This window comes from Rhinichthys klamathensis, unplaced genomic scaffold, assembly GCF_029890125.1.
Source record: "Rhinichthys klamathensis goyatoka isolate OS25496 unplaced genomic scaffold, OSU_Roscu_1.1 h1tg000189l_1, whole genome shotgun sequence".
Classification (NCBI taxonomy): Eukaryota; Metazoa; Chordata; class Actinopteri; order Cypriniformes; family Leuciscidae; genus Rhinichthys; species Rhinichthys klamathensis.
This window is the reverse complement of record NW_026606716.1, coordinates 738,972-763,459: the sequence shown is the minus strand read 5'-3', so window position 1 is coordinate 763,459 and position 24,488 is coordinate 738,972. Positions and strand designations below refer to the sequence as shown.

Sequence of the window (24,488 nt, the reverse complement as noted above, 5' to 3'; positions counted from 1 at the left end):
ATAAACCGGCCTCCTCTTTTCCGTCAGTATCCGAGAGCCTGGGCGTTGGCCAGAGCGACGGCATCCCTGCTCCTCAGAAGATGCTCTTCCTGGGGAACAAGCTGTCCATGAAGTGGGAGCGAGTGTATCGGGTTGGAGCCGGACTCCACAACCTGGGCAACACCTGCTTCCTCAACTCCACCGTGCAGTGTCTCACCTACACCCCCCCGCTGGCCAACTACCTCCTCTCGAAGGAGCACAGCCGATCCTGTGAGACAGCACTTCACTCAGCACAATCTACGCTAGAATGCACACGTCATCAGCTTTGTGGTTGTAGCGAACATTAGTGCTCGACAGGGTGGTAGTTGCCAGGGATGTGTCCGAAGCCTGAATTCGGAAAGGCACTGAAAATGAATGGCGCATTCTACGGAGCGCCTAGAGGGACATGGTTAGGATTGCTTTAGTCGTCAGATTTCCCTTATCATGTGAAGATGGTTAAGAGAGATGACTGACAGGATTATTCGCTGCGCAACAGATCCTGAGCGTCATTGACAAATATCTTGTCTTATAAAATGTGCGGATAGTACCTACGGGTGTGCACAAATTTTCAAATAATAATTTGAATACTATTCGAATTGGGCCATAAATGCATGATAAATCCCAAGCACTAACTCAGTTATAATTAAATGCACTGGGTGGCGCTGTGGAGTGTGTTAAGTTGATTGTATATTTGATCACATAATATATGAACATACTAAATTATATTACAAAATGGAATTACTTTTAATCAAATTAATTAATGAAACTGAGTTCTGCATATCGTAGCAAAATGATTTTGAGAGATGCGCTTCAACGTCTGTCAGCGTGTTTTCTCACTCAAGCATATTATTGTTTTTCTCAACATGAAAGAACACACTGGAAACCATCGAGTGTATATATACGTTTTGTTCTGTCACACACTGATGATGGCTTAGGCTGAAACGCGTCTGTGTGGACATGGTAATTATTAAAAAGATCTGAGATATATCTAGAGAGTGCGGTTTTTCATCTTTATTTTATATACGTTCTGTACCATAACTTTATTGGCGTTTTTATTTTTGCGTTCGCGCTGCTCGAGCTTAAATGCTTTTGTTCTTTAAATATTTTGTTTACGCACTGTTTAATGTTTTCAACTAAAAGAAAACCTTTAAGATATAATATAAGCTTGTTGTGTATATTGCTTAATCGTAAGCTTGTTCAGAAATGGTGACAAAAACATAAAAAATAACGTCCTTCTCGTTGAACGTCATTTAAATAAACGAATATTAGATTTTTATGAGCCCAAATATTCAAGTACAATGAGTCTCATTCATGAAACATTCGTAAATATACGAGTAAATATGAGAGTGGTTTGCGTGTAAAGAGACCTTCCTGAAAACTCTTCTCCTGATTCACAAATACTTCGTAAACGTCAGATGTGATAGCGAAATGTGTGTGTGTGTTAATGAATTCCAATCAGTCGTAAATGGGACGCGCTTGCACGCTCATTCTCAATTACCATAAATCCCGCCCATTAAATCCGACTGACAACTAAATATGGGCATCATATTATGACACCAAACGAAGGATTTCAACATGTCTTCTCAAAAGCGAATGAAAAAGAAAATTTCTCAGATGCAGAAATCAAAGTTTTATTATTAGAAGTTAATTCAAAACACCACATTTTATTTTCAAGCAAACATAGTGGCGTATCAGGTCCTAAAAAAAGCAAGCTTGGCAGCATTACAGATGCAGTTAATGGAGTTTCATCTGTTAATCAAACAGTCCCAGAAGTAAAAAGAAAACCGTATGTAATTACTATATATAATATTTTTTCAAAAGGCTGTGTAAATATGTACCCGATTAAGGTGAATTAAAATGCAGCCTTAGTTATTAATGAGCAAAAAGTTCAGATGTTAAACTCACTATTTACGCGTGGCTGGGAGCGGGTGTAGATTTCTTTCGTACCAACTAACATTTGGAAAATACAAACATTTTAATGAATCCGAAAATTTACGCCAGAACCACTTTACACACGATTTACACAAAAATTCGTTCTGCTCGTGTTTCATGAATGAGACCCAATATTTTTGATACATGCCCATCCCTAGTAGTACCGCCACTCCTTATACACGGATCACTCGTGATCACGAATACGAAAGTGAAAGTAAATAGCACGCGTTCACATTCAAAAGCGATTTCAATACACTGCATATTGATCGCAGCTCTCCGATGCCCGCAAATTATATACAATATAATTACTACTATATAATTGTGAGAGAATGTACAAGCATTGAAATATGTTTAGCTCTTTTTTTCCATCACCACGTCCCTTTAGGAGCTCTGTGGAACGCGTAATTTCCTTTCTGGACACAGTATTCGGGAACATCCCATGAAGTTACCATGTCTGTGCCATTGAACCAGATGTATAGCTAGCTATGCAAATGTTGACTGCATTAAAAAAAAGACAGTTGTTGAAAGAACCAATTGAAATAAAAAAGTTGTAATTTTTAGCTTATTTTAAAGCTTGTTTTGTCTATTTTGAAGCCACCCCTCTTGGAAGCGTTCCCCTGGTTGAGAACCACTGGTTTAGAGTATATTTAGTTTGAAATAAAAATGCTAACATTGTAGAGGTAGCTGGTTTGTCCCATAGGATGTTTCCTGTCTGGAATTCACTATGATTGCTTATGTAAAACCCCTCTTTTGACTCCTTCAGGTCACCAATCTGGATTTTGCATGATTTGCGTAATGCAGAACCACATCATCCAAGCCTTTGCCAACACGGGCAATGCCATCAAACCTGTATCGTTCATCCGAGATCTGAAAAGTAAGAGCTTAGCCAAATTTGTTCAAACAAGCATGCAACATTTCCAAATGGCTTTTATAAGAGATGACTTGCACATTACAGGAAGGGCTGCTGATGACTACTGTTGTAGCCGGTGACTAAGTGTTGAGTCATGAAACCGTTTCCCCAGATGCTCCTGGGAGTGTTGATTCTTTTCTTGCTCCCTTTCCTTAATTATCCTCTGACACAACCTGATTATATATATTTTTTAATCTTTCAGAAATTGCTCGTCATTTTCGATTTGGGAGCCAAGAGGATGCTCACGAGTTCCTGCGTTACACCATTGATGCCATGCAGAAAGCTTGTTTGAACGGATATCCCAAGTAAGAGCACAAAGAGTTTGTGAGTGAAACCCACAGTTTGCTTTATTGGATCAGAGGAGTGACAAGCCCTTTTGTTCACAGGCTGGACAGACAGACACAGGCCACCACGCTGGTCCACCAGATTTTTGGGGGTTATTTGAGGTCAAGAGGTGAGCACAAACACCACATGATTTAAGAGGCTAACCATGATCCATTGAGTTTCAAAGGAAAATGTGATGATTTTGCTGGTTATAGATAAAAATTGAGTAAACATTATTGATTTCAGAAGAAAAATCAACAATAATAAGAATGCATGAGGATATAATTGAGATATTTTAGCTGGATCACCCATTCTGATTGATCGATGGATGGGTGAATAGATAGTCTTCAGTGTCACATGATCCTTTAATATGCTGATTTGCTTCTCAAGAAACATTTCTGATTCTTATCAATGCCGAAAACCATTTTGCTGCTTAGTGTTTTTGTGGAAACTGATACATTTCTTCCCAGGATACTATGGAAGCTTGATTCTGCCATGGAATAAAAAAGACAATTGCAACTTTTAATCTCACAATTCAGATTTTTTTCTCGCAATTGTGAGTTTACATCCCACAATTCCTGGCTTTTTTTTCTGACTGTGCAATATAAACTCGCAATTGTGAGGTATGAAGTCAGAATCAGTGTGTTTATTTTGTATTCTCTGTTTTTGCAGTGAAGTGCTCCGTTTGTAAAAGCGTGTCAGACACGTATGACCCGTACCTGGACATCGCTCTGGAGATTCGGGTGAGATTCTGACTTCTGTTTTTCGAAGCCCTGTGGTTCAGCCATGCCAGGATGATGAATGTCTTTTGTCCCAGGCTGAAACCTCCTCTGAATAACATTAACTCTCCATTTCAGCAAGCGGCCAACATCGTTCGCGCTCTGGAACTATTTGTCAAGCCTGATGTTTTGAGTGGCGAGAATGCCTACATGTGTGCCAAGTGAGTTGCATTTATATATCTACAAAACATATTCGTGCAGGCCAATCAAGCTCTTGACCCAGTAAGCAACCATTCACAACATATTTGCATCTCTTTAGTTGTTTCTTTTCTTGCTTTAGATGTAAGAAGAAAGTTCCAGCGTCTAAGCGGTTCACAGTTCACAGAACATCAAATGTGCTGACGCTGTCACTTAAACGGTTCGCCAACTTCAGTGGGGGGAAAATTACCAAGGTATCAGCCTACACACGCCACTGCCACGCAAACGGGCCTTTAGTCTTGATCAACCCATTGATTGATGGTTTTCTGGTAGGATGTCGGCTACCCAGAGTTCCTGAACATTCGTCCGTACATGTCCCAGAGCACTGGAGATCCTGTGATGTATGGCCTCTATGCTGTGCTTGTGCACTCGGGCTACAGCTGCCATGCTGGACACTACTACTGCTACGTCAAGGTGAGCGCCCTGTAGTAAGTCTTTTAAATAAAACCTGCTTATTTAATCATTTTGTTTTTTAAAGTGCCCTTTATTATGCTGTTTTAAAGGTTCCTATTTTTTGGAGTCTCCTACAATAGGTTTACATGCATCCAAGGTCAAAAAACAATAATTGTTCTCACAAAAATTGTTTGATAAAGGTTTCGATCTCTTTTAAACTCCTTTCCGAGAGCCTACTCTGCTCTGATTGGTCAGATGCCCCAGTCTGTTATGATTGGTCTACTCTGCTCTGATTGGTCAGATCGTCCAGTCTGTTGTGATTGGTCTGCTCTGATTGGTTAGATGCCCCAGTCTGTTGTGATTGGTCTACTCTGATCTGATTGGTCAGATGCCCCAGTCTGTTATGATTGGTCTACTCTGCTCTGATTGGTCAGATCGTCCAGTCTGTTGTGATTGGTCTGCTCTGATTGGTTAGATGCCCCAGTCTGTTGTGATTGGTCTGCTCTGATTGGTTAGATGACCCAGTCTGTTGTGATTGGTCTGCTCTGATTGGTCAGATGTCCCAGTCTGTTCTGATTGGTCTACTCTGCTCTGATTGGTCAGATGACCCAGTCTGTTGTGATTGGTCTACTCTGCTCTGATTGGTCAGATGCCCCAGTCTGTTCTGATTGGTCTACTCTGCTCTGATTGGTCAGATGCCCCAGTCTGTTATGATTGGTCTACTCTGATTGGTCAGATGGCCCAGTCTGTTGTGATTGGTCTACTCTGCTCTGATTGGTCAGATGCCCCAGTCTGTTATGATTGGTCTACTCTGATTGGTCAGATGGCCCAGTCTGTTGTGATTGGTCTACTCTGCTCTGATTGGTCAGATCGTCCAGTCTGTTGTGATTGGTCTACTCTGCTCTGATTGGTTAGATGACCCAGTCTGTTGTGATTGGTCTGCTCTGCTCTGATTGGTCAGTTTTACCTTATCAATTTAAGTGCGAGTCCTCTGCCTTTGGAAGAGATGCAAAGTGTATTTGCTTGGAAAATGCAAGAAAACAGCATCTACTTGGAAGGTCAACAACAAAAACCAAACTCTTCCAGCCTCAGCTGCAACTATAGTAAAAGTAGACCATGTTCAAGGGCAATCAATAAAGACCATATGCTGACATTGTGCACATTTGTAAGACTGGAATTATTGGAATTGTTTTTTTGGGAGACTAACTCCATTTGCACTGAACTTTAACATTCTCAAACATCTAGATTGCACACTACATGAACAGAAATGTTCAAAAGAGCATACTAGAGGCACTTTAAAATAAGCTCATTTTAATTTATGAATCAGCAAATGTATCCCTAAAATAGCAGGACAAGACTATATTGTATCCATCTGGATTTGATTGCATCATAACAAGTATACAAGTACAGACCTTAGTTTCAGTAGTCATGTCAAAGCAATAACTAAATCAGCATACTATCATCTGAAAAATATTGCAAGAATTAGATGCTTTGTTTCCAGTCAAGACTTAGAGAAACTTGTGCATGCTTTCATCACCAGCAGGGTGGATTATTGTAATGGACTCCTCACTGGCCTTCCCAAAAAGACCATAAGACAGTTGCAGCTCATACAGAACGCTGCTGCCAGGATTCTGAGCAGAACCAGAAAATATGAACACATCACACCAGTCCTCAGGTCTTTATACTGGCTCCCAGTTACATTTAGGATTGATTTTAAAGTATTATTACTGGTATATAAATCATTCAATGGGCTAGAATATCCGAATTCCCCAGTTACACACACATATAATCATTGATCGAATGCCGCAAAGAGCTGGATGAGAGACAATGTTGCCTTGTTGATACGTGGATAACTAGCCAATTGGGGGGAAAGTTGATCATGTGTTGTCGTCATTTTTAATTTGTTTGGTTAATATTCATGTCCTTTGATAGGCCAGTAATGGGCAGTGGTACCAGATGAATGACTCAATGGTGCATTCCAGTAACATCAAGGTTGTCCTTAATCAGCAGGCCTATGTCCTCTTTTACCTGAGGTAATATTCATGCTCTTATATCTGCTGTTCATATTTCAGTAGTCAGTAGATATGCTTCATTATTACAATTACATCTTTTGTGTTGTAGGATCCCTGAAAAGAAAAATACAGAGGCTTCAAATGCAAAGCAAAACATGGTGCACTCTGGGAGAACTAACATGACATCGGATCAGCCGAAGAAGAGCACATTCAATGGACCTTTGTCTTCACCACAGGTTGCAAAGGTAGGCATGTCTGACACCATCTGGAGATTTGATTTTGATTTTTACTCCTACAATAGGTTTACATGCATCCAAGGTAAAAAAAAACTTTTTTGATGGTTTATAATACTATGTATTAGTATGTTTATATTACTATGTCAACACAATGGCCAATCAGAGGTGTTTAAGAATACGCTCAAAATGCTAGAGGGAAATGCGCCACGACGCATGCGCGAGAACTGAGAAGATGATGTTCAAGAAGTAGTAGAAGACCTGTACTGTAGGATCAAGATTGCGTTTTTTTAACAAGCGGTTTAATCATTGCCAGCTTAAAAGTTTTTGGTACATATCCTATTGACAAAGATGAATTAATTATATTAAGAAGAGGATCTATGACCTCTGGAAGCATCTCTTTCAGTAGCTTAGTTGGTATAGGGTCCAACATACATGTTGTCGATTTAGATGATTTAACGAGTTTAGGAAATTCTTCCTCTCCTATAGCAATGAATGAATCGATTTTTTTGTCAGGGAGACTACAATACACTCCCTGATGCGATGCTGTAGTAGACGGTTGCATAGTTATAATTTTCTCCCTGATATTATCGATCTTATAAGTAAAGAAGTTCATAAAGTCATTACTGTTGTGCTGCTTGCAAAACGTCTGGGCTTGAAGCTTTATTTTTCGTTAGTTTAGCCACTGTTTCAAATAAATACCTCAGGTTTTGTTTATTTTCTTCTAATAGGGTTGAAAAATAAACAGATCTAGCAGCTTTTAAGGCCTCTCTGTATGCAATCGAGCTATCCTTCCATGAAATGTGAAATACCTCTAGTTTTGTTTTCTTCCAGTTGCGCTCCATTTTTCTGGCTGCTCTCTTAAGGGCCTGAGTGTGCTCGTTGTACCACGGCGTTGGACTATTTTCTTTAATCTTATTTAAGCGCAAAGGAGAAACTGTCTAAAGTGCTGGAAAAGAGAGAGTTAAAAGTTTCTGTCGCAATATCGAGTTCCTCTAAGCTATCTGGGATGCTGAGATGATGAAACTGATCAGGAAGATTATTGATAAAGCAATCTTTAGTGGCAGAAGTGATGGGTCTTGTGACTCCCATCTAGCGAGAGTCGGCTTTGGTGCCTTGGCTAAATGAAGTTTGCACGAAACTAGATAATGATTTGAGATGTCATCGCTCTACTGCAGAATTTCAACGGCATCAACATCTATTCCATGTGATAATATTAGATCAAGATTATGATTACGACAATGAGTCAGTCCTGACATGTGTTGTCTAACTCCAATAGAGTTAAGAATGTCTTTAAATGCCAATCCCAATGCATCTTTTTCATTATCTACATGTATATTAAAATCACCAACAATTAGGACTTTATCTGCAGCCAATACTAATTCTGAGTTCAGCAAGTTCTTTGATAAAATCTGTATGGTGCCCTGGTGTCCTGTATACAGTAGCCAGCACAAATCTCAAACGTGATTCATAATTTACACTATAAATTGTTACATTAAGCAGCAACACTTCAAAAGAATTATATTTGAAACTAGACTTCTTAGTAATTGTGAAAATATTTCTATAAATTACAACAACACCTCCCCCTTTGCCTTTCAGATGAGGTTCGTGTTTATAACCGTGATCTTGTGGGGTTGACTCATTTAAAGTAATGTAATTGTTTGGTTTTAGCCAGGTTTATGTCAAACACAACACGTCTAGTTTATAGTCAATAGTCACATTATTAACAATAGTGCTTTTGAAGTAAGGGGTCGAATATTCAGTAACCCAAGCTTTATCATTTGTTCATTTGTATTAAATCTGTTTTTTTTTCTGAATTATCTGACCTTGGTGACGTGAGGCCGCTAGCAGACGGTCGGTTTAGCCAGTCTGTCTGCTTCCTGACCTGAGCCCCAGATTGTCATGTTTGAGCTCTAAGACTTTGTGCCATATTACTAGAGAGAAGAGCAGCACCAGCCCAGGAGGGATGAATACCATCTCTTTTCAACAGGTCAGGTCTGCCCCAAAAACGTTTCCAATTGTCTATGAATTCTTTATTATTTTGCGGACACCACTTAGACAACCAGCCATTGAGTGAGGACAGTCTACTAACCATCCCATCACTCCTGTGAACAGGAAGGGGGCCAAAGCAAATTACAGTGCCTGACATCGTACTTACGAGTTCACACACCTCTTTAACATTCATTTTAGTGATCTCCGCCTGGCGAAGTCTAACATCATTACTGCCGACATGAATAATAGTCTTAGAGATTTCACGATTAGCATTAGCCAGCACTTTTAAATGTGCTTTTATGTCAGGGGCTCTGGCTCCCGTCAAACATGTGGCTGGTGGCTGGTGTCTCTATTTTCACGTTCCGTGTAATAGAATTGCCAATAACAAGGGAATATTCAACAGGATTCTCAGCGGGTGTTTCACTGAGTGGGAAGAATGTGTTTGTTATGGTAGTCAGAACGGAAGAGCGGTGTTTTATCCTGCGATTACAGCGTCTCACCATCACCCAATTTTTAATAGAGCGAAATAAATAAATCAAGAGCGCACGGATGGCACGCTGACAGGCTAGCGAATTACTAGCGTGTTGTAATAGAAACGATTTAGATTGAAGCTAGCGATGACAGGTTAATATGTGATGTTGAGTAAATTATATTTAGAAGTATAAACAACAGGGAATGAACAACTCTACTGGGGGTCCATCAGAACCATGGTTGGGAACCACTGTTACTGGCACAACATCGCATTTGCACAGCAACATACTAACATCACATTTTTATAAAAAAAAATCTAATTTTTCCCCCTCCAGAAGCTTGATCCCGCTCAGCTGAGAAAAATCCAGTCTGTGGATGGAGGTCTTGGTATTCCAGTAGCCAGGAACTGTTCAGGGATCCAATCGCCGAAGATGTCTAATGGTACAGGCACGTCTCACGCCCTGCCCAAGCTGTCCAGTGGACCCACACTGATCGAGGACTCCTTTAAGAAAGTGAAGAAGCCCGTACCTCAGCCTCAGTCCCGCAGCAGCACCCCTGCTCCATCCAACGGCCTCCCCAGACCCAACAGCGAGGGCCGAGGCCTGCCATCATCTACCTCACTCAAATCCCTGTCTGACAGCTCCTCGGCAGACACATCAGAGTCGAAAGTAAGTCCCCGTGGACCTGTTTGTGCTGGTTTACTGGTGGAGTTTGTCCAGCAAAGTGAACTGACAGTCCTGTAAGAGTTTGGGTGTGATGACATGGGCTGCACGATATTGGAGAGAACTGACATTGTGATTTTTTTTTTTTTTTGTGATCATTTAAAACATACAGGAAGTTTCACCAGATGACTTGAATAGCAGCTGTATTTGGAAAGAATTAATCATTCTACAGTGAGTGGGGTGATTGTTGCATCTGCATAGAAAATAAAAATAATGAAAAAAAAAAGTTGAAAAAATACTTTTTACCCTGAAGAATTTTTAATGGCAAACTTATTTGAGGGCTGAACGATTTAGGAAAAGCTTCATGCTAATAAAAAAAAAAGAAGATTTTTGAAGTTGTAAATAAAGATTTTTGGAGATTTTTCACAAAAATTATTTCAGTATTTCAACGTAATTTCATTTTTTTGCAATGCGTTATTTGCCATTTCTTTGTCATTGAGTGAATTTTTAAAGTAAATCCTTTATCACATTTTTTTGTGAGTGTTGAAAAATGGGGTGTGTTACACTTTTTTACCAAATCAATATGACTATAGAATAATAATTATGGTTTTATTGTGATTTATTATTAAATTAAAATATTGAGCAAAATTAAAATAAATTTGTTGTAATAATACTATATAGTACTGTAAAATAAAAATTATTTTACAAAGAATTTGCATAAATAAGTGCTACATTAATATGTATGTCTTAATTCGTTTTTAAACAGTAACCCATTTTGTCGGATTGCTGGCAAATAAAAATATTTCAGAGTGAAGCTCAGCACCGTGTTCATTTACATGCATTCAGCTCATGCTATCAGGGTTGTAAATACCCCGTTTCACTCTGAAATCAATCAATCAAATCACAGCCTTAGCGGTTTGGCAATTTTACTAAGCCATATCGCGATATCGGTTTTATTTTATATATATCGTGTAGCCCTAGTATACTTGTGTAAACAGAACACTGCATACCAGCTTCAAGTCTGCAGATTTTTCCCCTTATTTAGTCAACACGACATATTCATGAATATTCACATTATGAGCGCAGTTTGAGTTCCTCTCACCTGTGGTGTGTGTTCTCTCTCTCTCTCTCAGGAGTCTATTGGCACGAGGAGCGCGCCTGTTGGCGGCTCGTCTGGTGTGAACGCCCCGTCGTCTCCAGCTAAGAGCACAGAGCGTGTGAACTCAGAGGAGCAGAAGCTGCTGAAGCTCAAACCCCAGGCTCTGACCAATGTCGCCTCAGAGGCCGTCAGCACCATGTCCCCCCCGCCCGCCAAACGACTCGCCCTGTCCGCCAAGAAGGTCAGTCTCAGTCCAGCCTCGTTTCATCTGCTGGTGGCGCTCGAGACTGCTTGTTTGTTTGCCTTCCCATGTTTGTCCACTTCATTCCTCGTAGACGAACAGATGTTGAAAGACTTTGCTCATAACGGCCAATAATCTGTAGTTATAATATGTTTACTTCTCAGCTCATGTCTGTTTTGTCGGTTCGCAGTCTGCACTGCTGTCCTTTTTAAAAATTTATTTAGTTTTTTTTTATTTCTAACAATTTCTAATTCTTCTCTGCTACACTTTCTTTTCCCTTCCCCCTTCCTACTGTTTTTTTATTTCCTTCTTTTTTGGTTTGATTCTGATGATTTCTTCCCCCATATGGGTCCCTTTGTCATTGTCACGTTTCATGGCTATGTTTTTTTATTTTATATTTTTTTTAGACCACAAAGTTTTTATTTATGTCAATAACTGCAGGCCAGTCCCCGGCAGAGCCCGAGCAGCAGCACTGAGGCTCCGCCCCCTTCATCTCTTCATCTGTCCAGTGACCTCCTTAGCCAGGCCTCAACTCACCCGCACCACAGGTACACACTCTCTCTCTGATATGTAGAGCTTACAGCAGATTCGGTTCAAAGTCGGCATGAAGCGGAAGTTGCGATAGCCTTTTCTTTCCTATTGTGATGTGTATACATCTAATCGAATCGTCTTCTCAAACGAACAAATGTAGAACGGCGCTTGAACACTGCTGTGTGCTGCAGTTCTGCTGTGACTTTCGTTGAAGCTATTTGTTGCAAAAAATACTGACAATAACCCTTTAAGTGACGTACATTTTAAACAGTAGTTTACCCCAAAATGAAAATTCTGTCAGTAATTACTCACTCTCATGTTGTTCCAACCCCATAAGTCTTTCGTTCATCTTCGGAACACAAATTAAGATATTTTTGATTAAATCTGAGAGCTGGATCACTCCTCCATAGGCTTCTAAGGGATTGAAACTTGCCAGCCCAGAAAAGTTATGAAAGACATCGTTAAAATAGTCCGAGTGACTACAGTGGCTCAATCTTAAGTTTATCAAGCAACGAGAATACTTTTTGTTGCGCAAAAAACAAACAAAAATAACGACTTTATTCAAATATTAATTTCCTTCTCTGTGGGCCTCGAGTGAGTTTACGTAGTGTAACAGCGCAGCACTTCTGTGTTGTACGTCACACGTAGGCTCTCTATTGGCCGACGGTGGTCATGTGTGTGATGCATGGTGACCAAACATTACCTGTTTATTCTTAATAAGAACTTCCTATAGACGACAAATGTTGAATTGGTTCAACTACAAAAGATTTGTTACAGAATAGTTGCATCTCTCTAGAAAACAAATAATGTCAAGTTGACTCAACTAAACGTTTTTTTTTTTTTTTTTCACAGACAACTTGTTTTCAGTTTGTATAAGTCTTATTTACAAAAGTTGAGTCAAGGAAAAAGCTAGGGGAAATTAGTACCAAGATTTTTTTTGTTGTACGAGATTTTAACAGTGTGGGTTTTTGCTGAACCAACACAACAAAATCAGTCATTTCAACTTTTTTCAAGTCGTGTTTTTTACAGTGTCTGTGTCTATACTAAGTGCTAAATGGCCACTTTTACAAAGGTACATTTTCAAGAGCGGCAGTATAGCGCGATTGGCCAAGGCAGCATAATCAGCACGCAACTATACACGCTGCTTGTGTGAATGCTGTCAGTTTTGACCGCAAAAGATGAGGTAATTTTTGATCGGATGTCATGTATTTACGGCATTTTACGTGCTAGAAATACATGCTCAGTTTTAATGTTATTTTAAGGTGGGGTAGAATTAAATGAACGGGGAAACTTCAGGGATACGTGTACCCCAGTTTGAAAACCACTGGTTTACAGCATTAGTTGTGTTTTGTTACCTGATACGTGCCAATTAATCACTGAATCAAAATCTAATAAAATTGTGAAATTTGTCAATACCAAGCCCTACGCAACATTAACGTTGATGGTAAAATAAAAAACAAAGTACATCTGTCATCTCAACGTCTAACAATTAAAGTGTTTCTATCCTTTGCTCCAGATTTTCAACTCATTCGCTCAACCTGCAGTCTCCACCTTCAACTCGCCTCCCTAAAGATTCAAGTCCCCTTAAACAGCCCCCCTCCACTCTGAAGCCGCCCACTCATGCTCTCTACACACAGACCAATGGCATTCAGCCCCAGCCGCCCCGTACACACAAACCAATCCAGAGCCAGAAGATCCTGTCTGCCTCCTCTACTACAGGACTCCCCCAGGAGCTCGCCAGTCCCACGCTAAAAAAGAAGAAAAAGAAACTAAAACGACGACATTCGGAAGTAGAGCAGGACGCCCCTAAAGCCTCACCCCCAGAAGAACCAAAGCCAAGTACTGAACACAGGCAGAAGAAGAGGAAGAAGAAGAAGAGGAAACGGGAGCTGGAGGAAAATGGCCTTGAGGTCCAGAGGGAGTGTGTGCCGTCTCATCTCGAGACCCATCAAGATGAGGACTGGTGTCTTGGAGAAACTTGGAGCATCACCTCAGAAGCCAAGGGAAATCAGTTAAAGTCGTCTAAAGCTTCGGAGAAATGTCAGACGGAACCTCAGTCAGTGCCTCCGGGTGACCCCGCCCCGAAGAAGAAGAAGAAGAAGCACAAACTCCCGGAGCAGCTGGAAGAGCTCAGGAATGGAGGAGCCACAGTCTCAAAGTGGTAAGTTGGTTACTGAAAATTAGAGCCGTTGAGTCCGATCAAGGGTGCGTTTTGTCCAAATTGGTCGTTCTACCACATTGGATAATGACGCAGTTGTTATTTTGGGGTATTTCCGGATTCAATCGCAGGCTCGTTCTTGAGTACTAGAGCACGTTCTTCAAAAATGGTGCTTTAAATCTCTTGACAAACTAAAAGACGTAAATGACATTTGTATGTTTTCTAAATAAGACACAGATTGCACTGAATGTCAGTTTGCTTATTTCTCTCAAGATTAGGATTTATCAAGTCCACATGTCATGCAAACAAGAAAACTCTGCTTCTAACCACAGATCGAGACTGTCGTACCAAACACACAAGTTTGCGATGCTGTTTGCGAATGTTTGTTAGAATGATGGTTTCGGGAAACACAGACTCGTTTTACTATTCTGATAATGACAGAACTTGCAATCATAGTTGGCTAGCGATGCTTTCGGGAAGCGCACCCCAGCTCGCCTCATGATCTGTTCATAACTGATTTGCTGTAGGGCAGTGAAGTCATAGCAGGATTGCGGTTTACCGGCTGTGCAGAAGTTTAGTGACCGGATCAGCTGAGAGACTCTGCTTGGTCTTAAACGCGCCGTTTAAGCCCTATATATTCTTGATCAGCATGTTTGGCGCATGCAGTTTGGACAGTACAAACTAGGGGTGTAACAATGTATCGTGTCACAATATATCGCAATATAAAAATGAAACGATATGTATCGTGGATAGTGAGAATCTGTATTGTGTGTAGTTCATCCTAAATGAAAATTACTGTGTGAGGAAAAGAAGTTTTCAGAGTTTTAGTGTCAGTACTACATTAACTACGATATATATAATGTATAATAATGCAATGGGGGATAATTTGTTAATCCCGATTGCCAAATGTCTTATGTTAACAGTAAAAAGTTATTATTTTAAATATATCTAGTCACTGACCAATTTCAAAGCATATTCGTCTAAAATAATTATGTTTTCAGCTTCAGCATCATGAATATTTTCGAAATAGTATCGTGATATGTATCGAAACTTGACATGAGGGTATCGTTACACCCCTAGTACAAACACATTTCATCACTCTAATTTATAACTTCTGAAGTGAAGTAGCACAGACATTGGACAAAGATGTTTTTGATTGCTTGTGTCTATGGAGTACATTTTAAAGGCTAAGAGATTGGCTGTATTTATCAAAACTTGACATGGGCTTTACACTTGCAACTTTGCACCCAACCAAAAGGCATTTTAAACTTTTATAGTATAACTTATTTTGTAGTTTAAGTCAACACCATTATTTAAAAAATTAATATGTTTGCCAAATTTCTTTTTAATATCGTATCTCTTTGAATGTGCATATCATTTAAGTACAGTACATCTACCTTCATTTAACCTGGTAAATGGCTTCTTTTTCATCCAGTGCTGTTGTAAAAGAGGTTGGTGGTACAAACTCAAAGACAAAGGACCTAGAAGAGACCAGGAAGAAGAAGAAAAAGAGGAAACAAAAAGACTTCAGAGAAGAGGAGGAAAAGCCGAGAAACGAAGAGGAACTTCAAGAGACCAATGGAGACGAGTCTCCTAGTCAGATTGGAAATACGGATACGCAGAAACCTAGTAAACCGAATACAGGTATAAATACACTTGCTGCTGTAAGATCATAGACATGAGGGGCTTTAGTATTTTAGATGGTATTGATTAGTGGAAACAAACATTTCCTTTATTATTGATCAAGCTTTTGGTTTGATTAGGTCTTTATTTCTTACAGCTAGGATGTTTTTGCTTGATGGGTTTATTGTCAGGGATATGGGTGAGGGATGAAGCGAGGACTCATGATGCAGATATATGGGCTTTATTAATAATAAAATAAAACAAAACACAAACAAAAACTACCATCCAAGTCGTATTTTACCACAAAATCAACAGGACGAAAAGACACTTATGAACTGCAAAAAGATTTAAAGAATGCAAGTTTTTGTCAGGACAAGCTTTTGCTCCTCTGCTTGATCCGTCACCTTTTACTATTTACTTTAGGCTGAATTGGATTCGTAATGGACTGCAAATGAACTATACACCAGAAAACACTTAAAGTACCAATATCTGACATCATATTTCAGAGTTAACCTTCTGGGCTGTTCTGTTACAGCTGCAGTGTTCGTTTGGGACAGCCAGGTTCAGGACGGCTACAAGCGCCAGCAGAGCCTTCAGGAAGCCGAGGGCGTGTCGAGGAAAGGCTCATGCTCCGCTCCTATTGGCTGGGACGGCAAGAAAAGCTGTGATGTTGTCGAGGAGCTCCTCAAGAACTCCTCAGATAAAGCCTATGGAACTGAGGGTGAGTTGTCGGTCAGAAGTCAACCGAACCTTGTGTGCAAAACTTCTCAACTTTCCTGACAGTTGGAGAGGTTAGGATTTATTTCTGAATCTTAACATGTTTATCTGTTTCAATTGCTAATGAACAATTTCTGTTTCTGTTCTGATGCATTTCAACGAGACAGTGTGCTTTCTTCGTTGTTCAGATGGGAAAAACAATAAATACTAGCCAGTTGAATTATTAAATTTAGATTTTTTACCTTTTTGTTTTCTTATGAAGCACAGTTTTCGGGATGAACTAAGATCATAGTCCTCAGTTAAACCTATGCTTGAATTCTTAGCACTACCTGAAATATTGACCGTGTTTTGAATATTTCCTCATCCAGTTCTCAGTTGGGATGGAGATCCGTCAGCCATCAGCAGAGATGCCAGAGAAGATGTACGCGATGCCAAAAATGATACTGTCCTTGACGAGTGGGACAGGGAGTTTGACAGTGGAAAAGTGAGGACTACAACTTTGACTTCAATATTTCAATATTTTTGAGCATTACTTACACCAGGAAACTCATTTTGACTGGAAATGACTGGTTGCATCTTAGACTGCTTGTCGGTGGAATATTAAACTTTTTCGTTTTTGTTTTTTTTAACAAAATGTATGTATACTGTGCACAGTATTTTATTTATTACCTAGTATATCACAATAAACTGAGTCATTTCATTTCCCTCTCGATTAGGTGAAGAAAATGAAAAAATACAAAAAGGAGAAGAGGAGAAATGGAAATGTCTTCCAGAAGATCCAAGAGCGTCGTAACATGTGGTCGGTCACGCCGGGAGGCAGGCGGAGCAGTCTGGGCTGTCGCCACTGAAAGGTGCTTGGACATTTTTTTTGTTTTTCTTCTCCATTCAACACTGTTTCTATGCCATGTTACAAAAGTATTAAACTATTATCCATCCTTTTATTCATACTTGTAAATTTAAGTCAAATCAAACATTAAAATGTGACAAATTTCAATTAAAATGTATCAAAGAAAAAAAGAATTACCGTTTTACTTCTGTTAAACATTTTCAATCTATTTGATGGAAAAAAAAAAAATGGCTCAAACAGTGGTCTCTCAACTTGGCCAATCACATAAATGACATTGAAGACAACCGGTCAAGTTTATTTCACGATAACAATATATATCAGAATATAATTATTTTGTGTGTTTTTATCTAATTTCTGTTATTAAAAATAAGAAAAAAAGTAGCCAACTACAAACAATAGGCCAAAAATATGAGTTGTATTAATTAAATATGAATTGTTAAAATATAATTATGAATTAAACCTAAGGTTTTCAGGTACAATAGGTTTTTTTAATATGTAGTTAGAATCAGTACAGAAATTTGATAATTAAATGTAAAAATAAAATACCGCATAGTCACATTAATGACACAAAGTGACAGCAGCCTAATAAACCTGCTGCTTTAAGAGCAAACAACCAAACGTCCTGGTTGCGTATGCAACCCACGGTTCCATGTAGGAGGGAACGGAGGACGTACTCGACATCGACTGAAATGGGATCACGCTAGGGAGCCAATCATCTTTGAGTATCTTAGAACGAGCCAATGCACATTGGCATGCGAGATCTGCATCTCACGCCCCCTGGCGCGGGTATAAATACAGAAGTAGATGCACGCGCCATTTGCTTTTCGCTGAGGAGCCAAGCGTAACTCGAGTCAGCAGTGGCCCAGCGGTAGTGGCAAGGGGACTACGTCCTCCGTTCCCTCCTTCAGGGAATGGTGGGTTGCATACGCAACCAGGACGTTCCCTTTCAGTCGAGAACGTCACATGTAGTCGACGTCGACTGAAATCGGATCAACCATTGAAAACCCCACTAAAGCTGCCACCCTCCAGTGCCTAGACAAAAGCCTCCTGATCCTCCCGACATTTTTAGCGGAAGAGGATAGGGCTTAGGCCAGGAAGTCACTGATGTTCCACAAGACCCACTCAGTTAGACTTGGATAACACTGGGAAAGCATACCCTGTACATGGAAGGAAGGAAGGCTGAGGAAGCCACATCCTGCCTGAAGGGAGTTAACGTGGAGAATACACACATGAACTGGGCAGATGACCGGGCAGTACAACAAATGGAATGTCACTGTGGTTGCTCCAGCCTATGACAGGGGGGAGACAACACCGAACAGTGATGGCAGAAGGACTCTGCCAAGGGAAAGACACAGGCTCGCCGTAGGTAGCCCGTACCATGGAAGAATATGAACATATACGGGATCACCGTAGGGATCACAAAATGGAACCAGCCTAACACAGGTTACACACTGCTTACGAGTGATAGGCCTAGCACCGGACGCTCCGCCACATCCAATGCCGAGGGGGTGTGGAAGAACTCAACAGGTTTCGGACAAGGGGAATTCAACTGGAGCAGAAAAAGCGCACGTATCCAGTCCATATGAGGGGAATGGCGCAGCAAGTCGACACTTCGAACCGGGCTCACTCCTAGTGAAGTGAGCTTGCAGTCCAGGGGAACAGGGTTCACCTTGGGATTCATACGCCAAGATGATGGCATCCACGAGTGGTTACGGAGGCCAGCAGAAGGGAAAGGCTGTCTCCAAGCAGATGAAGAGCTGATCTAAGGTCCTGAGGTTTGCGTTCTGTCCACATACAGGTGCAGAGCATGGATGGGACCGAGAAAAGCCAGGGCTGGGTCTGCCTCCTCCAGGGGCAGCGCTTGCAGGTTCACCGCCTGGTCCCAAAAGGGAGTGGTAGGAACCTTGGGCACATATCCAGGCCGGGGTCTCTGGACTATATGAGAGTTAGCCGGCCCGAATTCCAGGCACGATTCGCTGACCGAAAATGCGTGCATGTCCCCTACCCTCTTGATGGAGTCCAAAGCAAGCTGGAGAACTGTCTTTTGAGACAGAATTTTTAACACTGTTGCCTGCAGTGGCTCTAAGGGAGGTCTCTGCAATGCGGTTAGCACCAGAGATAAGTCCCAAGAGGGTATTGTGGGCGGTAAGGAGGATTTAATCTCCTTGCTCCCCTCAGGAACCTGGCGATCAGACCGTGCCTTCCCAGGGACTTTCCATCCACTGCATCGTGATGTTTGCGGCAATAGAGGCAACATGCACTTTGAGGGTGGTGGAAGACAGCCCTCACTCCAACTCATCTTGCAGGAAAGAAAGCACGGAACTGATCGAACATCTTCGGGGGTCTTCTCGGCGAGAAGAACACCACTCAACGAATAGGGTCCACTTCAGGGCGTAAGCATGCCTCGTTGGAGGGTGCTCTCGCAGAAGTGATGGTGTCCACGACTGACTGTGGTAGATCACCTAGAACCTCCGCGCCCAGTCCATGGACCAGACATGAAGTTTCCAAAAGTCTGGACGAGGGTGGCATATGGTGCCCAATCCCTGAGAGAGGAGGTCCTCCCTCAGAGGTATGGGCAAGAAAGCAGCTGTCGAGAGGAGCATTAGTTCGGGGAACCAGGTCCGGTTGGACCAATAAGGGGCATTTAGCAAGTCCTGCTCCTCTTCTTCCCTGACTTTGAACAGTAGCTGTGCAATGAGGCTCACTGGGGGAAACGCATACTTGCGGAGGCCCTGAGGCCAGCTGTGGGCCAGTGCATCCGTGCCGAGGGTCCCCTCTGTGCGCGAATAAAACAACTGGCAATGGGATGAGTCCAGAGAGGCAAACAGATCTATCTGTGCGGCTCCGAAGTGGTCCCATATCAAATGGACCACCTGGGGATGGAGTCTCCATTCTCCCGAGGCCACAATCTGTCGTGAGAGCTTGTCGGCGGCACGATTGAGCAGGCCAGGGATGTGAGTGGCACCAAGCGCCCTCGGATGCTTCTGACTCCATAGGAGGAGGTGGCGGGCGAGTTGACATGCGACGGGAACGTGTAGACCACCTTGATAGTTGGTGTACGCAACGGTCTCAGTGTTGTCCGAACGGACCAGTACATGCTTGCCGAGCAGCGTCATCTTGAGGCGTCTCAAAGCAAGGTGTACCGCTAACAACTCGAGGCAGTTGATGTGCCAATGCAGGTGGGACCCCGTCCAAATCCCAGCTACTGCATGCATGTTTTACGTGGCCCCCCAGCCGGTGTTGGAGGCGTCTGTGGAGACCACAGCATGCCTGGACACTTGTTCTAGGGGCACTCCGGCCCGGAGAAATAAAGGGTCTGACCACGGGGTGATTGTCACACGGATCGTGCCGCTTTGCCACGTCCACCTCGGGACTCGGTCGTGAAGCCAGTACTGAAGTGGTCTCATATCAAGCAAGCCGAGCGGTGTAACTCCGGCTGCCGTATGCCCCAGGAGCCTCTGAAAAAGTTTCAGTGGAACCACTGTTCTGCTTTTGATTTGAATTCAGGCAGTTCAGCACCGACTGGACACGTTCCTCTGTGAGGCGCGCCGTGTTTTGGACCGAGTCCAGCTCCATACCGAGGTAGTTGAGGATGCGAACGCCACGCTCTCTCGTGGGAGCGATGGCTGCCTCCACGACCTTCGTAAAGACGCGGGGTGACAGGGCTAGCCCGGAAGGTAGGACTTTGTACTGATACGCCCGACCCTCGAAGACGAAACGCAGGAATGGCCAGTGTCGCGGCAGGAATAGAGACATGAAAATCCACGTCCTTCAGGTCGATCGCTTCAAACCAATCTTGGCACGGATGCATTGAAAAATGCGTCTCTGCGTTAGCATCCTGAACGGGAGCTTGTGAAGGGCCCGGTTCAAGATACGCAGGTCCAAGATTGGCCGTAACCCACCACCTTTCTTTGGTACAATGAAGTACAGGGTGTAGAAGCTGGTCTTCATGTCGGCTACTGACACCGGCTCTATCGCGTCCTTCGCCAGCAGGACAGTGATTTCCGTCCGCATGACAAGAGCAGATTCGCGCAACACCAAAGTGTGGCGAACGCCGCTGTACTTGAGCGGATGCCGGCGGAACTGAATCGTATAGCCGAGCCTGATGGTATTGAGGAGCCAGCTGGACGGGTTGCCAAGCACTTTCCAGGCTTCGATGAACAGGACCAGGGGGACCAAATCTCTCCACCGTGTAGCTGAACAGCCCAACCTGGGAAATTGGGGAGTCCAGGAACCGATCCTTGTCTGCACCCGCCATCTCAACCAGGCTGAGCTAACGATGACGCTCCTGGACCACTAAAGTGGACATCACTAGACCGACCGTACACGCTGCGACACTCGTCCCCCGGAGGGGGTCAGTGGCAGTGCGTAGCTCACTCATGAGCACACGATCTAGACTACCCTCGTGCATATCCATGTGTCTTGGCCTAGTAGACCTGCAACAACGCCAGGGCATGCAAAGAGGAAGCGGCTTGCCCGTAAGCTTTGTAAGCTCTGACCGTCAAGTCTGGCGCAAGCTCACAGGCCTGCGAGGGGAGACAAGGATCCCCCGTCCAAGATGCAGCGGCCGTTGGACACAGGTGTGTCGCAACAGACCGCTCCTCTGGAGGGATAGCCTCATAACCCTTCACCACTCCGTCCGTCAAGGGTAGCGAGGGGGGAAGAACCACTCAGGTAGTTTTTGGCAGTAAAAGATGCCATCCACGACTTAGTAACCTCTCCATGCACTTCGGGAAAGAAGGGCACTGGGGCGGCGGGCTGAGAACCAGCACGGCCCGCCCCGAGGTACCAATTATCCAACCAAGACTGAGCAGGACACGGTGGAGGGTTCCACTCGAGCCCAACAGCCTCGTGGACCGTTTCAGCATAGCTGACAATTCCGGCTCGGGCAATGTTATGCTCCCAGAGGAAGACAACCCAGTCGAGTCATAATTTCCAGAGGCCAGCTCACCCTCCGATGCTGCAATCGGCGTCCTGTCCTCCGGGGGAGCCCCGGGTGAAACTGCTGGCCCAACCATTACAGATGGACCAGTACGCTCCACGGGGGACTCAAACGCCTGTGATGGAAGGGAGGAGTGAGGAGCCCACGGGGAATGGTTACCGGCCGAGAAATCCAACACTATCCTCCTATCACCCATCTCACGTGGCACCTGAGGGCGGGGGGTGGTAATGGGGACTTGCGCTTTGCGGACTAACGCGAGTCTCGATCTCAACACCGCGACATATTCTCGCAATGGAAACATGAACTGTCCACAAAAGCTGCTTCAGCGTGCTGTAAGCCCAAACGTGATGCAACAATTGTGACCGTCAAAGAGAGACAGGGAACGACCGCATCCAGAAACGCACGGGCGGAATGACATCTTGAAAAAGACGCAGACGCACCTGTGTTGCTCTTTCAGAAAGTGAAAAACTCTCACCAGTGCCGGAGCACACAGGGGAATGACCACGGCAACACTGATACAGGAATGGTGCAGCCTGTATCACGAAAGCACTCACTTTTTCCGCCCTCAAACGGATGTCAGACAATCAAACACAAACAGAAATTTGGTTGCTGTGAAAACAGCTGATGAGAGCTCGAAAGCTCGCGATCACCGCTGCACTCGTGCTGTAAACACCGACACCAGGAGAGACTTCCAGAAGAAGCACGACACACTCGCTCGTTGTATAACAAGACTCTTCAGAAGACCTAAACGTGAAGCTCGGCTCCGAAGCAAAAGGCAAATGGTGCGTGCATCTACTTCCGTATTTATACCCGCGATACATCTCTTACATTGCATTACATCTCACACGCCAATGTGCATTGGCTCATTCTAAGATACTCAAAGGCGATTGGCTCCCTAGCGTGATCCCATTTCAGTCTATGTCGTAGGTTCTCGACTGAAAGGGAACCCAATATACTGATGCACATCCGGTTTACACCCAACTGTTTACTTTCACTTGAGATGGGTTAGGATGCGTTGACCTGAATACTCCACACGATGGCCATTTTGACATAATTGTCCATTCAGGCCAGTGTGTCATCGCAATTAAACTTTATCATTTTCATGTCTTTTTAAGTCTTGCGATTTTAACCCATTCCAATTTAAAGCAAACTCTTTGTCTTTAAGCTGACTTAAAATTTCAGAATTACTTTATTTATATATATATATATATATATATATGTAAATTGATCATATCCATTAGTGCATTAGTGTGAACTTGGAGAATAACAGTAATGTTCTTATCTGTTTATAACGAGCCATTTCACTGTGTTTTTGCAGTTTTGAAATGCGGATCCCATGTGTTTCCCCTGACCAGACCAGTTGCCTTATTGGATCAGAAGCAGTCGGATCTGTCTCAGATTCCTCTGAAGTTCACCCAGAATGCAGCAGTACTGTGAAATAAAGCGATGAGGCTGAGGCTTTAGTCACCGTCTGAAATCCAAAATATACGCCATTATGATCTTTGAATCATAGCAAATGTGGCACACTGAAGAGTCGGCACCCTGTTAACCTCTGATGGTCTCAATTATTCTTATTGTAATAAGAAATATTCACCAGGGCCAGTTTTATCCAGGCAAGACTTGGCGAGCATTCGGGCTGTAATGGCCAATGATGCGTGATCTGAGGGCTTCTGTTGAGAGGAGAAACAGGAAAATTAAGCCTCTCCCTCCAATGTTCTTAAGCATCATTAGTCTTGACTCAACAAATAACATCATTGTTCCCATTAGGGAACTTTTGCTCACTTGATTATTTTGCTTTTTCATATTTGAGCCGGTTACTATTAGGCAGTTATTTGCCTGTGTTGCCTTTTTAGTTCGCCACAGGCACACGGCCCTGGTGTCTTACATTGCAATACATTTATTGCTTGAGATTGTATATTTTCATGTCTTGCCTGCTTGAATACTAGCCCATCCTTCCCAACTTTTGCGGTGTTATTTTTTTCATCAAACAGAACTCTATTCAATAACATTTTTGAAGTGAAACGAGTCTCTTGTGGAAATTTCTGCCGTCTCTATAAAGCATCTCTTCAGATTTCCCAAAACATCTCCATTTCCAGTCAGACGACGTGGTCTTATGCACTGTGCTGCATACAACAATGCAATACATTTCATCCATGTGAGCTAAAAAAAAAAACACGGGCCTTAACACAAACCACTGTGTTTTGCCAGGTGGGGTGAATTCCTTAATAATCGGAGTATCCCCTTGTCTTTGATTTAGCGTGTCCCATCCTCTTTTCTACTCTCTATGCAACAACAGCAATCCCACGGATGCTCTAGTCCAGGGAAAGACTTCTGGTCCACACATCATCTCTGTGAGCTGTAAACACACTGTCATGTTCCACGTCTGTTAACGGTGCATTGGGTCAT

General features: G+C 42.8%; 1 protein-coding gene across 2 annotated transcripts in view; it reads left to right on the top strand.

The window, feature by feature from the left end:
• The window catches only part of usp36 (ubiquitin specific peptidase 36), a 44,555-nt gene extending 20,513 nt beyond the window's left edge, over window positions 1-24,042 (top strand). The window contains exons 3-21 of one of the 2 annotated variants that reach the window (XM_056261937.1): window positions 28-249; window positions 2,714-2,824; window positions 3,063-3,165; window positions 3,247-3,314; window positions 3,857-3,927; window positions 4,042-4,124; window positions 4,244-4,355; window positions 4,435-4,575; window positions 6,487-6,587; window positions 6,676-6,811; window positions 9,598-9,930; window positions 11,058-11,264; window positions 11,706-11,812; window positions 13,312-13,956; window positions 15,389-15,597; window positions 16,112-16,297; window positions 16,662-16,777; window positions 17,010-17,144; window positions 23,401-24,042. In XM_056261937.1, the coding sequence (XP_056117912.1) occupies window positions 28-249; window positions 2,714-2,824; window positions 3,063-3,165; window positions 3,247-3,314; window positions 3,857-3,927; window positions 4,042-4,124; window positions 4,244-4,355; window positions 4,435-4,575; window positions 6,487-6,587; window positions 6,676-6,811; window positions 9,598-9,930; window positions 11,058-11,264; window positions 11,706-11,812; window positions 13,312-13,956; window positions 15,389-15,597; window positions 16,112-16,297; window positions 16,662-16,777; window positions 17,010-17,141 (3,083 nt within the window). In that variant the 3' untranslated portion in view covers window positions 17,142-17,144; window positions 23,401-24,042. Of the gene's footprint in view, window positions 1-27; window positions 250-2,713; window positions 2,825-3,062; window positions 3,166-3,246; window positions 3,315-3,856; window positions 3,928-4,041; window positions 4,125-4,243; window positions 4,356-4,434; window positions 4,576-6,486; window positions 6,588-6,675; window positions 6,812-9,597; window positions 9,931-11,057; window positions 11,265-11,705; window positions 11,813-13,311; window positions 13,957-15,388; window positions 15,598-16,111; window positions 16,368-16,661; window positions 16,782-17,009; window positions 17,145-23,400 lie in introns of those variants that run through there. The other variant, XM_056261938.1, reaches the window with a different exon arrangement.
• The last annotated feature ends 446 nt before the right edge of the window (window positions 24,043-24,488 follow it).